The sequence below is a fragment of the Perca flavescens genome, chromosome 17 (genome assembly GCF_004354835.1).
Source record: "Perca flavescens isolate YP-PL-M2 chromosome 17, PFLA_1.0, whole genome shotgun sequence".
NCBI classification, from domain to species: Eukaryota; Metazoa; Chordata; class Actinopteri; order Perciformes; family Percidae; genus Perca; species Perca flavescens.
Window position 1 is genome coordinate 15,312,708 of NC_041347.1, and position 14,784 is coordinate 15,327,491.

Below are 14,784 nucleotides of genomic sequence, written 5' to 3' on the forward strand. Positions count from 1 at the left end.
AGATGATGTCTTTCAACAGCTGTGATTTGTCCTCTCCAAAGGAGCTATAGCAAACTTCCCTTTGCCTTACACATGCATTATGCACATACATAGTTGGATGGATGACTTTATGTTCAGGGATATACCACTGCTGTCACAGGCTGAAAGTCAGCATCGGGATATGGGGAGTGATTTCTTTTAGTTCACAGGAGCATGGGACAAGCTGACAACTTGGGTTGTATTCAGTGAAACTTTTGTGCAGGACAACAACAAGCTGGGCTTCTACTTTACAGAAGGGACAACATTGCTCAGTCACTGCAGCATTTTGTCCTCTACTATTGTTATTATTATGTCCCCCATTTGTGTCACAGCAGCGGCTGAGTTTTTAGAAAACATGCCATCTGGGAGTTGTGTTTATCTCCAACATGCTGAGATATCAAATGATGTCTGAAATAGAATTGGAGGTTTGAGACTTGACACAACCAAAGTTATTTGACATCACAGTGAGATACGCTACACTTCCCGCCTTTCGGTGGACAGGTAAGAAAACCTGATAAACAAGGGTAGATGTGGCGGAGACTGGTCATTCTGTGACAAATGAGGTATATAATCAAAATATAATCAAAGCATGACTGCCAGAAGTGCTCTTTTATATAGGCAAAAATACAGAGCTAGATTGGCATTCATGTGGAGTTGTGTTTCATGCCACCTGATGAATGCAAGTCCAATATTCCCTTTCCTTTTTTTTCCGTTTTGGTCTCCACCAATTCCTGAGGCTAATATCTCGTTTTAGCAATATAATGCTCCCCTACGCTCGCCAGCTAGTCATCAGCGTCTCTGTGGGTTCATCACAATGGATGACCCTTTTCACTCAGTCACACAGTCATTTGATCAGTTGTTAATATAAACATATTGATAAATGCAACTTTAAGTAATAGTAAATTGGAGAAAATCTCCAATGGAACTAATTATCCTGGACCAGTCCTTGCTGATGCCTGTTGCTGACTGTGATAAAATACATATATTACATTACATTAAATTAAGCATACAAACTAAGATGTCTCTCACCTGGTGGGCCAGTGGATCCTGGATCTCCTGGTAACCCCAGACCAAGCTGACCTCGCTCTCCTTTCTGCCCCCTGTACCCTGAGGACAGACACAACACTGGGGCTGAGTACAAATACTGCGGAGATGAAGTAGAACTGCGCTGTGTCATGTTTACAGAGCATGGTAGTACAGTTAGAAATATTAGTACAAAATGCCATAACATGTTAAAATCCAACTGTCAAGATGAGTATACACTTTCACAACCTTTATATCTGTCCAGGGACTCGTACAGATTAGCTTCTTGATTATATTAATATCATCAATACGGCGGTCATGTCAGGTATGAAGTCTGCATTTATTTTGAGAAAAGTAGCTTTGGTTTAGCTGATGTAGAAACAGGCTGCTCTGGATTCCCAGTTTCAATCCCAAACATGTGAATAATAAAAGACATTCTGATATCTTGTCAAAATTAAAATCATCAAATAACTTTAGCTTTCGAAGAAGGATGCGCTGTGGGCTTGTACAACTTTTTGTAAACAATAGGGAAAAAGCAAATGGTTTTGAAGAATTTAAAACAGAGCAAAGAGGCTTTTTTCGGAGGTCAGATATCTGGGTCAGTAAAGGCATTCGGAGAGAGAAAAGAAAGACCTATTCTGTAGAAGACAAACAGATGCAGAAAACAATAATGTCTATTCATGACAACTAGACTCAGAGATGTAATTCACTGGGAGAACATAAAGTTTGACCACAGAGAGAAAACTAGATTATGTTCAATCTTTTTTATAATGGCCTTTAGATAAAATAAAACATAAAGCAGATATAAACACAGGGAGAGCATGTCTGGCTGATGAGTAAAATCAAATCAAAGCATTTGCACTAATCTTCATGTCAGGCCAATGTGTGCGTTGCCGATAACAATATGCACACAAACATGTTATCCAAAGGCTTTCTCACTCCATGCAAAGCCGGTTAGTCTTCACAGTTCAAAACAGCAGCATACCAAGTAAGAATATGAGGGGCTGCGAATATATTTCCCCAAGAGGCACTTAAAGTAATGGAGTCTCAGGACCAGCGGTTGCATGGAGTGCATCAGAAACATTGACAGGAGTATCAAGCATTGCACCGCCTGGCCCAAAGGGGAAACGCTTCAACGCTTACATGTCAGAGAAAATCTCAGAAAAAAAGGCTTATGAATGCTCCAAAACCGAGTCTCAAAGAGAGAGGGGCTATCCACACATTGACGCAATAATGAGACTTCTTTCAACACTCACAGAGCCTGGGGCATTCATTCAGGGAGGAGACGTTCCATGGAGAAAAGAGCACTGTACCTTAAGCAAAAAAATACTGAATAGCACACAGGGCAATAAGCTTGGATGCGAAAGCGACATACTCTGTCTGCACTTGGTTGAAAACCAAATTATTTCTTGGGGCGCTAATGGACAAAATACGTTAATAGAAAATAATATTGCCACAGAGTGCTTTTTCATGCTTGATTGATAAGATTGCAGTCCTGCACCTGTTGTAAACAGTATTAACAGCAACATCTATGTATTCATGCTATGCCTTACAAAAGAAGAAAGCTGCTCCATCAAAGACAAATTACTGTGGGATATTTACTGATATTTCCATATTGTACAGCACAAAGCAGAGCAGCTGTCAAACAGAGATTACAGGCTGATATAATGAAAGACACTTTGTTTCAGTCAGTATTAATAAATATACAGAATGCACTGAAAATACAAAATTAAAAATGAATGTTAAAACAAAAATTATTTATGAAAAACACACTCAAACAAAATGGATTACATCAGTGAGTCTTTTCATTACACTCTCAAATGTAAAAGATGACTAGAATGATAAATGAGTACTCAATTACAACATAGGGGAGGGAAAAAACAAACAAAAAAGTGTTGTTCTGCATGCGTCCTTATGGGTATTCTCAAACAGCTTGAGACTTTCACCCATGTGAAATCAAACAATGAGAAAAAAGAAAGAATTCAACAGAGGGGTTATTTTTCTCCATAAACAATTCATTTTGGCATATCAGGGAAGAAGTCAAGTTGGATATTCCAGAGGAGCACAGTCTCCAGCAGAGGATGACAAGAAATAATGAGGATATATTACCCCAAACTCTCTCCCCAGCTGAGTGGAGGCACAAGTCAACAAAGAAAAAATTAAGAAGTTGTTGCATTTTTGATTTATCAAAAAAAAAAAAAAAACTTTCCTCTTTGTTTTCAATAAATATTTATTGCAAAGCTGCACTAAGAATAACCTATAAAACAGTCTTTGGAAGCATAAAAAAATAAAACAAGCTAAACAAAATCCAATACATGTGTAATGCAAATGGCATAAACACAACACAGATATTTATAGTCGAGTAGTATAATAACTACATTACTTATGAATGAAAGCAGCATTTTATATTATAGCAGTGGGTTAAAGGGTAAATGGTCTTGAATAATGTGAGGTAGATACAAAGCTCAAAGAGAAAGGCCAATGCAGTGGTGCTTTGATCTGCACCAACACGGAACACACTCCTCTTCAAAAGTTAAGACACCGTAGTTCTGCTGCGACACAATACAATTCTAAGCAAGTTTGAGGTATAAAGCCTAACCGGCAAACCATTAGTGTTGTATGAGCAGTCAGAAAGTTGTATCAGTTTGATAAAGAACGTCGACCCTCTTCACTGACTATGCTCCTTTTCTACTTTAGAAGCTTTCTTTTTCCTGGAGTGAGGTATCAATACTGGGGCTCTTTCCTGTCCACATTGATAATAGTTTCTCTTATTCACAGCCAATTCTTCGTTTGTCTTCATATTTCCCAGAGAGCTGCTGTGCACCACACTCCTGGCCTTGCCTCTGCTTCCCGCCCCTCAGTCTGCATTGATATATGGGTCTAAGCAAGAGAAAAATACCCATGAATCCCTACAAAATACATGTGCCCCCCACCCCAATCCAGCTCCAATGTTTCATCCCAACTCTATGTACAGAAAGAACATCTTTAACTGAAGGATGTTGCGGTTTACTCTGCATAGTTCAAGTCAACCTGCAGCTGTGTGTTTACAGCAATAAATGCTGCCTGCTTTAAATGTGTGGTACAACATACGGCAATTGGACTAATTCATGTATTTATACCCCAACGAGGCGTACACATATGGTGAGGCTACATACATAGATTACAATTACATCAGACAACAGAGGGTTAATTGTCTTCAGTAGTTCTGAGCAGTTAAGAGTGTTATTTCTAATTCATATTTCAACAGAAGTGGTTATTTTTCTGAGGTGGTGTTAACGTCTTACAGTTCAGTCTGGCAGCCTGAGCTCTTACCATGAGGACCAGGAGGTCCGGGCTCTCCTGGCGGACCTGGTAATCCGTCCTTTCCGGGAGCTCCTGGAGGCCCGTGGACCTGTGAAGCTAAGATCCCTGCAGGTGTCTTCTGCAGCGTGGCAGTGCTTGATAGCTTCTCTACAAAGTAAGAAAAAATCTAAATTCACATGCAGAATGCGGAATATGGAAACAGAGAATAAAGATAGAAAGAAAACATGAACAATTTAATTTAGAAAAATGTATACCTTCGAAGACCCTCAATACTTCAGTTCTGATAAACACTTTGAGTTCTTCCATGAAGCTGGGATCACCCTGTGTGTGCAGCGGAGAAGAATACATCTTTCATTCATAATGAATTGGCAGCAGATGAGATACACTCGTTATCACTGCATGAAAATCTAACTGATGCCTGATATGCATCTCAACTCAAAGACCTCCACTACAACTCGGTGGAAACCTATGTTGAAAAAAAGGGCGGGGAGGAGGGATTACTGCTGACATTTTTCTTTTCTAACTATTCAGTGAAATCCCACCTGGCATTATTATATCACATCTGCGCCACAAATCCAGCTTGAAATAAAATGGATTCAGTCAAGGAATGTTAAATGAGATATTCTGACTCTATAAAAAGACTTCTTGGTGTTACTTTCTCATATGAAGTGTAGCTTTTCATACCAGCTGTGTATGCCTCTAAACATATGTATTATTAAGGAACATAAATTATATAACAATATATGCTCTGCCACTCAAACATTGTTCGAGCATTCCAGTGTAGCAACGACAAACAATAGCAGCCCTGGACCTTGAATCTTTCCAAACAATTTCCATCTCTACCGTGAATGTTATATAACTGCTGTGACCGCGTACAGTGTGTGTAAAATGTCTGTGACACACGGAGGTGTTTTCACTGCTCTGCAGAGCTCTAGGCATGCCCACATATCTCTGTCTTTTTCTCTGTCTCCATCTCCCTCCCTCTCTGACCTTCTGTTGCGCCTGGATGAGGAGGAGTGGAAAGCGTTGAGCAGAAAGAGAACAGCAACCTCCCTTGCACAGCCTTGTTTGATGTTTCATGCAGAAATCTGTAGCGGCACCATTTTTCCATACAGGGAATGAGAACTGAACTAGTTACACAAGCTCAGAAAGGAAGTAGGCTGATACAGGTTTTAATCAAGACCTTGTCTTTATAACTTACCAAAAGGTTTACATTGTCCAAATTTACTGGAGGGCCAGGATCGCCTTTTTGGCCTGGAGGTCCGATCTGTCCAATGGGGCCAGGATCTCCTGAGCGACCCCTCTCGCCTTGAACACCTCTTTCTCCAGGAATCCCTGGATCACCCTGCAGTAAAGAAGCCCAGACATTTTCTCATCTCTCTCTCTCTCATATATATATATATATATATATATATATATATATATATATATATATATATATATATATATATATATATATATATATATATATAATGCAGTACTGGCCAAATTGTTTAGATCTGTTGAGTTCTGTGGTATAACAATGAAAACTACATTTCCTGGCTAGCATCAGCTGCATCAGAGTCACAGTCATTTTACAGCCTGACTCACCCCCCAACTGTATCACTTAACATGCTGTGCACACTGACCTATTTCTCCTAATGTGTCCAGTCAGTCACCTGTCCTACAGTTCGGTTGCCAACAATAAAGCTTAAAGCCTTATTTTGCATCCTCTATTTGCAATAGATTACTGCGTAAGTGTAACAGAGCTCTTTAATTTTGCCTTGCAAATACAATAGGAAACTGCACTGAGCGTTAAATGCCTTTATCTAGTGCTTATGTGCTTGTGGGGATTAGTCACATTTGTGCTGAAGTGAAGACTTCCATTACTATTCATCAGAACCTTTTTATGCATTATAGTCTGACTCTTAAAAACAGCTTATTTTTTAGGAAAACAGGGATGATGCTACTTACACGTTCTCCTTTGGATCCTCTGTCCCCTGTTGCACCTGCAGATCCCTTAGGAAAAAAAGCAGATAAACATGTTTAGTCTATGTTTTTATAGAAGAAAGGTAAAAGAGTAACATCTAAATAATTGGGAAAAGAAATGATGCTGACCCTGAAGCCGTCACCCTTTACACAAAAAGAATTGATGTTCAGTAACATGCTGGGGCACACAACACTCCACTATTGTAATCTGTACATGAATCAGAGATTGTTATTTACAAAACACCCTATTGGCATAATGCTCCCATCTACTCTAGTATTTGCAAAAGTTTCTGTTCTGTTGCCTGAAGAAAAAGAAATTGTGAGCAAGCTTTTCCTGAATTACTTGACTTTGAGAAATGTACACTTTTCAGATGACTGTGCAATGATTGCTTCTTACTCAGCTCAGGTATATTGCTTGTATAATATCTCCCTGTACAGTGTTTCACCTTCTGCAATGTCACGGCTTCTCTGCATCACTCCTGTTTTGATTGAGAAACGCCTGCGTTCCCACCAGCTGTCTCTACTGTATGGAGGAGCTGGGAGAGTAAATACCTGTCTCTGGCTTCATGTCACTACATCTTGTGTCTTCCAATCTCTCCCTGTCACTCCTCATTGCTTCCCTTTACCATGCTCAGAGCAATACCCCTGGGAGAATCTTTGTATCAATTTCCTGCTGGATTACAGGAGCCATGCAAAAGACAATCTGGCATGATGTGCTTTTAAAACGGGCATCTCTTTGTGATGCTGTTCTCCCCTGCCTGCTTTAATCTGCAGTACTCTGTATTCCCCAATGCCTGATGGGAGGCTTAAATCTATCATCTTGCCCACTGAAATGTGCTTCCATGAGCATTACATTAAACCTCAAAGCAGTGTGCAAGGTGTCTGGGTAGAGGAGCAATGCCACCTGCTAGATGGCACTGTTGTCCCACCAAAAAGGCAGGCACTACTGCAGAAGGACATGAGGATACAACTGTAGAAGGGCTTCATGCAATGCTGAGATTTTGGTGGAAGAATAGTAACTAATACTAATAACAAGAAAACAATAAACTGTTGGAGTTGTCATTATAGTGAAAAGAATATTGTAAATCAGACAGCAAAACAAAGCAATACTCATAGTCAAACCAGTCTGGTATTAGACTGTATAATGTGTTAGTAATGGCTATTCAAAGCAGATCTGTTCTGCATGCTGTGAGCCCATTTTGTGTTATTATGCAGTAAATAGTGTATAATAGATTCAATCAGTCACCTAAAAGCTGCAGTATTTGTTTCAATTTTAGCCAGGTTCATCAGGCAGGAAAATGCATATTTAATCTAAGTGTCTACTGCCCTCTATTACAAACATTTTATCATTGCCTGAAAGCATTAACGGTATAATTAGGGTAAAAAAAGACTAAAAGTCAACAAAGCCTTAAATCAGCAGGATTTCATTTAGTTTTTATCGTTATAATCTCAAATATGCAAATAGGTTTAATGCACTCAGAATGCTGTAGCTTTGGGGGGTGGGGGGAGGGGAATAAAAATCTGCTGTGCCATCTTTCTGTAGCTCGGCTGATGTAAAGCACTTTCTATAAGGGGATTTGCAACGCGTTCGCACATCTCACCTTGTATCCAGGAGTTCCATCTTTTCCAGGTCTCCCCTGCTCAAGGAGTGCAACACAAACAAAGACATTTTGTATCAGCTCCCACCTTCGATTGGATCAGCACTGTTGCACTCCTAGTAATCTCCACAGTTAATGAGATATCTCAACCAAGGGATAATGATCCTGATTGCTGTGCGAACACTCTTCCATTGTGCGCTTACAGGGAAAATTACAGAAACTATCTCTGATAGTAATTACATAGAGGATTGTAATCCTCCCCTCATCTACAGGACAAGTGATCGCTAACATACATTTTTTTTCCCATATTGTCCTTGAATCATGTTTTCCCAAATAAAGGTAAAACAACCTGCTGATGTAAAGGAGCAGTGTGTTGTTTTTTTTGCCGCCTGGATATTACTGGAAGGTGCATTGGCAACAGCTAGTAGTGATTATATAGGGTAGAGCAACAGAATTCATGTAGCATCCTTACAGGAACACCTTGGGGTCCCTCGGGCCCTGGGAATCCTGTCTCTCCGAGTGGCCCCCTCTCACCCTGTCAGAGAACAGAGACAGCCAATGTGTCAGTTGGCAGTGACAAAGGAATGACACGTGGATTGACAGCTCAAAGAGAGTTAGAGGCTGAGGCTCACCGGCTCTCCTGGGATCCCTGGCTCTCCGCGAGGGCCGGGCTTTCCCTGTCAATCACAACATAGGAAAAGAACAGACTGTGTTTGACAGGTCCTCAATGGTGTCATATCTAAAGCTACCTCCTGTTTATAATAAACCAAGCAGTCTACTATAGCTTCACAGAAATATCCACTGAACAGGCCGCAGGTACTGTATCTATCCGAGGTTCTTAATCGAAGTAGGGTTGTGTTATGGCACTTCTGTTGTTAAAGGCTGGTATTCTTTGTGCTTTATGAAACATCATCAACTTGTTGCCAGCAGCAGACTTAAACAGCACAGATGATTCATCAAGGAGCAGTGTGAGTCGGAATAAATTATTCGTAATACTTACAGGAGGACCTAGTATACCAGGTAGACCAGGCAAACCAATATCACCCTGAAGGAAACATTAAAGACGTGTCAGATAGATGACATAACATAAAGAATACACATAAATCACTGTCGAGCTGACACACGGACACTGATAACAGAAACTGCCTAAACCTGGGTGTAATGGATGCTCCGGGGCTTCTCACCGTTTGGACAAATGCAAATAGGCTTAAACACTTAAAAACACAAGTCTCTACTTAGAAAAACCACAAATAGGGAGTTACCATAAACAACCTTCTTTTAAACTTAAGTCTTTTTATTATTTCAACAGCAAACACTTTTCATGTCACACCTTTGACAGTATTCCACTAAAGGATAAATGACTCTGAATGTCACAGAAACTGGAACATTCCACCCCTGAACGCACACTTCTACTTGTCCTTCCTTTCCTTTTTTTTTTTTTTTTTTTTTTTTTTTTACAGATTTGGACTTAGATTTAGATTTAGATGTTTCATGTAGGGGTAGCTTTGTTCCATTATGGAAAATGTGTCCAATAGTAGCAGTTTGATGTGCAGATGGTTAACTATTAACTATTAACATTTGGCTCCACATTGTTGTGGTATTACTGTACATCCAGTTCAAAGAGCTCAACCTAAAATTCCTTCAGTCAATATTTAAAAAAAAGTGATTCTGAAGTTGACTTGTACAGAAAGCTTCTTTTTTTTAAACTGGATATCTCATTTAAAAAATAAACTCTTTAAATATTCTGTACTGAGAATTAAGAACATAGAAAGTACTTTCCCTCACTTTGTAATAGGTCATGGCAGATGGGACATATATCAGATGGGACATATATCGGCATATATATATATCGGCAGATGGGCCGATACTGTTGCTTACCTTGGCACCGGGTAGCCCTTCAAGCCCGGGTAATCCCATGGCCCCTGGGTCCCCCTATGACAGAAAAACACACCACCTGCTGTGTCAAGACAAAAAAGTCACTACTGATATGGACTATGGGTGGTTAGTTCCCCCTTTCTGCATCCAAGAATGATGCTATGTTTGTCTCACAGTCCTCAATAGCAGAATGGGTTTGGAGATGAGCCACTGGAAGGTAAATGGTATCATCATAAGACTGTCAGTAAACATTACGCATAAACAAGCAAATACTGTAAAGATCAAAGCTACATAAGAAGGCAAATAAATTAAATTCTGCAAGAGCCAATATTTCCCACATTTTCATCCCTCCTCTTGATATACTCAGCAACATATTAATACAACCCTTCATATGTCAATATGAAGACAATCCTAAGAGGACAATACCTCAACCTGGGTTTATTGTATTAAATGATCTATGACACATACTGTCACACCTTGTAGGCTATAGATGGGATAGAAAAAGAGCCCCATTTGACAATCACAATCAGACTTGCCTTCTGCACTAAAAATAGAGACCCATTCCCAGCGTTGGAGCAAGTGATGGCCTCTATCTACCTCATCTTGCTCAAGCGTCCATGGAGAAATGCCATTACACAGAATGGTGGGGCGACCGGTGCTGACATAGACGGATTGTGCAGGTAATTGTCACACATGTAGATTGTCATGAATAAGCGAGTGCGACTAAGGAAAGAGTGGGCCAGCCAGAGGATCAGCTGTGAGACGGATTGTGGCAATTCCACCACAGCACTGGAGCCGCTCCCACAATTTATTAAAATGTCAAATTAACATCCTGGTGAAAAATCACTTTGCAACAAAACAATAAAAAATGCAATTGGCCCTGTGAGAAAAAAAAAGAATTTAAGTTGATGGCAGGAGCATCAAATTGTTTCCATGTCTGCGTGGATTGTTTTCAGCTGTCAATATGGGGTGGGGGGCATTCAAAGTGCAGAGAGAGTTCATAGGTTCCCACTGGCAAGACAATACAACAGTTTCATATTTTCTGGAGACATGATCATTCTTTCGCTGTGTGTTGAGTTGAGTTCTACTGAGAGTGGTTAAGTGCTTATAGCTTGAAGGTCTATTGACTTATGTTGTAGAAAACCACAGATACATTGATGGAAGGCAACTGAAAAAACTCTGACTTCTCTATTTTTTGGGCAGCACAAAAAATAGAGAAACATTTCATGAAAAATATATTCAATAATAAAAAGCTTCAACTCACTGCAAGTCCTTCATCTCCTTTGGGACCCTTAAAAAAAGAGAGAGAGAGAGAGAGAGAGAGAGAGAGAGAGAGAGAGAGAGAGAGAGAGAGAGGACAGATTACTCCCATGAATGCGACAACCGCTACCATACAAATCATAAATATTGTCTGAAATGACGTGGCAACTGTATGTTAGTGTCATTGAAATTCATAGCATATATCATTGCTTCTCTTGTCTTTTGTCTGTAAATCATGCTTACATTGTGTTATAGGACACTGGTGAGACTGTGGTCTTTCGAGCAAGATTTAAAACGATCAGGATCATATAATCCAGTCTGTTTATTAGATTACATTTTCAGTGAAGAATTTCTAGCATTTCTAGCATTTTTCCACATTAAAAAAAACAAGGAATAATTGATACATTTGGCCTCTTCTCCCTCTTAACACTGATGAAGATGCTCTTGTATTGGTTGCTCCAGAGGAGCTGTTGGTCTGTGATGGATGCAGTACAGGGAGAATCCTCAAGATTGAGCTGTGGTTCATATGCATTGTGCACTGGGGACATTGGAGTGTCTATTTTTTGTTACCACGTTTAGTGTCTGTTGTGGAGGATGGATCCCTGCAGGGCCTGTGAATGAATGTCTCCCAGGACACTGGACAAGATTACAAACTGTCTGATAAGGCAGAGCAGGGGGGAGCTGATAAGCAAATCGGGTCACTTCAGCGTGGCACCGTACGGAGCAACTGAACTTCTAAGTCCATTTTGCATATCAATCATGTTGTGTGCCCTCGGGGGGTGGGTCAGAAACACCTGTTTGAGAATCAGGAAGCCTCTTTGCTTTCACCAACATTCAGCTTTAAATGAACGTGATTGACTGTGATAGGACCTCAGAAGCCGAGATAACACTGGAGGGCTGGTCAGGTTATTTGTTATTCAGCTCTCTCAGGCTCTGCGGCTCATACAGTATCAAGGTGCCTGTGTGCTAATGTGTCTCCACAGTAAACTGTAAAGGATTTTGCTTCAAGCATGATGATTATGCTTACCGGAGCGCCAGGAGCTCCAGGGGGTCCTAAAATAGCTCCACCACTCTGAAAAGAAATTTTTTTAATGTTATGACTATATACACATTATTTCGGAATGTGGGTCAAACTCATTTTAAACACAATATGATTGAAGGCACTACGACGTGCACACAATGGATCACAATGACATTATCGCTGAGTCGAAGTCATTTGAGAAGTCTTTACCTGCAGCTTGTACAGACTGCTCATCCCATTGCCCTCCACACTGGGTACACCCTGAAACACAATCAACAGTAAATCATCTTCTAACTGTTCTGTTGAGTTTTAGGCATCCAGAGTCTTTACAGAGAACTGTACAGTAGGTCTGGAGCAGTTATACACTGTTAAGCCCTTAAAAGCTACATGGGAGAGATCAATAGCTCATTTGGTGATTACACAAAGAGAGGGAAAGAGTGTGCGAGAGAGGGAGAAGTGAAAAGAAGAGGAAAAATAGAGAACAGTAGACTTAATAATCCTTGAGCTAGTGGCAATTCAGAATACGAGAGTATTTCAGAAATACAAAAGAGCACAGTGATTAAAAGAGATTTGGGTATGAGAACTAGGTAATCTAGTCTTCTTAGGTAGTATTAGGACATAAAAGAATGTTTTTCCCATGATAGATTGGTAGAGGGCAGCTATTGTAAATGTAGAAGGAGTGAAGATTCTCATTTAGAAGCAAGTGGATGCCTGTGCCCTTTTCAGGCCACCGAGCCATCCCCTGTCCTCCCAGACTGCAGTTTATGAGACCAGGGTGTGTGGGGGGGCACGGCAGGATCAAGGGGACAGCTGATGAATTATAGATTTGCCTTTGGAAGTGCTTACTCACTGGCCTTTTAAAGGGTATGAGCATGATTCAATGCTAGTGAGCAGGTCGCCACAATTTCATCATATTTTAGCTTGTTTGTCAGTTCTGTTTTTCTTGTTACACTAAATACTGTTAGACTGGCTAAAATATGTGCACTGATGGTCATTTCTGTAGGAACAGATGCCAAGGCAAGGTTTTGGCTCTAACATTTACTTGATCATGGGAAAAGAAGATCTTTGGATAGTGCTGAGAAAAGCAAGAAGATTACATATTTTTCAATGTGCCATCTGCGTTGAATGGATGGCTTTAAGTCTGTAACCTTAATGGCAGTTACACACCAACCAGACAGCCAACCGTCGGCAGAAAATCCAGTTGGACTGATCAGTCTCCCGGAGTTGGTCCAAAAAGTGCCACAGAACACACCAAAGAGACAAGACGTAATACATCTCCATAACAGCAGGCGGCGCTAATCTGTATTGTTGCCCCAAAAATGAAAACCGGCAGCTGATTGGATGAACGCGTCACATGGGTTTTTGTTTTCTCTGGAAATTCAAAGCCAGACTGTCATGGCGGCTCGTTCAGAATACGATCTCATATTGTACTAAAATAGTTCACTGAAACATGTTTCTGAAAACATTTAAGCGAGAAATATGCCATGCAGTTGCTGAATCTAGTCTTCATTTCAGATCAACAAAGATTTTCATCAGATTTTGAGAGTCTCTAGTCACGCTCATTCCGCTCGCCACTTCCGGGTGAGTCCTGACTGCCCTGCCTCCGACTGAACATGTCAGGTCGGCCAAAATGAACGCCGACAGCCCCTCGGACAGACGAGTCACTGACCTCCGATTATCGGGTTAGTGTCTCAGCACCTTAAGAATGAACAAGGTTACATTGTGTAACAAAATTACCATAAAATGTATTTAAGCGTACATTTAGGGCAACATAGAAACTATGACCTTAACAGAGGTTTTGAGACGTATCAGCATCAGTATCTCTTGTTGAGGCAGGAGGAACTTACCGGAGGCCCTGGAAGCCCTGGCCTGCCTGGGGGTCCTTCATTTCCCTGCCAAACACAAACCATAAGAATTGTTAAATATGTCTGTGGAAATGGAAATGTTTGTCAAGCACAATGCCCATGCTAATGTAATACCATGATATGGAACCTCATTCGCCAACCCTGAGAAAAAAAATATCTAAGATTCCTTTAAAAGATCTGGCTTCCTACACTTTGATGCATATAGCAATGATGAAAAGCCTTGAATTATTTAGTATTACAAAAAATGTATTTATCATATTTATTATAGGAACTGGAGCCATTTTGTTTTCCATTTTATAAATCAATCTTTAAAATGTATGATAAAACTACATTTTGAGGGGGAAAATATAAAGAAAAGTTTACTGCCTGCTGCACTACTGCCTGTCAAAACCATCCACTTATTACAGGCTTTGAGCCATGGTATTCTTCAACTAATCATATCTGAATACTTTGCATGCAAATTAGCAAACAGAGTTTAAAGTTATATAGTGCACACGTTGATCCACTGTTTACTGTATATAAAGCACAGGAAGACATACACTACTTACATTTTTAAGATACATGTTTATATGATAACACCTTACTTTTTCTCCTTTTCCTCCTAGTTGGCCCATTGGCCCGGGTCTACCCATAAGCCCCTGCAAACAGAACAACATCCTGTTTTAGGCATAAACCTTAGAAAAAAGCCTCACACATGTTGAGATAAAGTTACTGTAAAAAGATAATTTGTGTTATTTTTCTACAATGAAAGAGATTCTGTATATAATCAGACCATGTGAACGGCAGGTGTCTTACCGGGGCCCCTGTACGACCGGTCACCCCAGGAAGTCCTGGTACTCCTGCAGTCCCCTGG

At 40.4% G+C, this 14,784-nt stretch overlaps 1 protein-coding gene across 7 annotated transcripts in view; it reads right to left on the minus strand.

The window, feature by feature from the left end:
- Positions 1 to 14,784, minus strand: part of LOC114572026 (collagen alpha-1(XIX) chain) — a 101,569-nt gene that overhangs the window by 1,405 nt on the left and 85,380 nt on the right. For 5 of the 7 annotated variants that reach the window (XM_028603414.1, XM_028603413.1, XM_028603411.1 and 2 more), the window contains 16 exons: positions 14,727 to 14,780; positions 14,516 to 14,569; positions 13,914 to 13,958; positions 12,277 to 12,327; positions 12,073 to 12,117; positions 11,050 to 11,076; positions 9,789 to 9,842; positions 8,911 to 8,955; positions 8,543 to 8,587; positions 8,383 to 8,445; positions 7,914 to 7,949; positions 6,298 to 6,342; positions 5,546 to 5,689; positions 4,599 to 4,665; positions 4,354 to 4,491; positions 1,048 to 1,125 (listed from right to left, as the gene is read on the minus strand). In XM_028603414.1, coding sequence (XP_028459215.1) covers positions 1,048 to 1,125; positions 4,354 to 4,491; positions 4,599 to 4,665; positions 5,546 to 5,689; positions 6,298 to 6,342; positions 7,914 to 7,949; positions 8,383 to 8,445; positions 8,543 to 8,587; positions 8,911 to 8,955; positions 9,789 to 9,842; positions 11,050 to 11,076; positions 12,073 to 12,117; positions 12,277 to 12,327; positions 13,914 to 13,958; positions 14,516 to 14,569; positions 14,727 to 14,780 — 991 coding nt within the window. Of the gene's footprint in view, positions 1 to 1,047; positions 1,126 to 3,253; positions 3,922 to 4,353; positions 4,492 to 4,598; positions 4,666 to 5,340; positions 5,433 to 5,545; positions 5,690 to 6,297; positions 6,343 to 7,913; positions 7,950 to 8,382; positions 8,446 to 8,542; positions 8,588 to 8,910; positions 8,956 to 9,788; positions 9,843 to 11,049; positions 11,077 to 12,072; positions 12,118 to 12,276; positions 12,328 to 13,913; positions 13,959 to 14,515; positions 14,570 to 14,726; positions 14,781 to 14,784 lie in introns of those variants that run through there. The other 2 variants (XM_028603416.1, XM_028603418.1) reach the window with 2 other exon arrangements.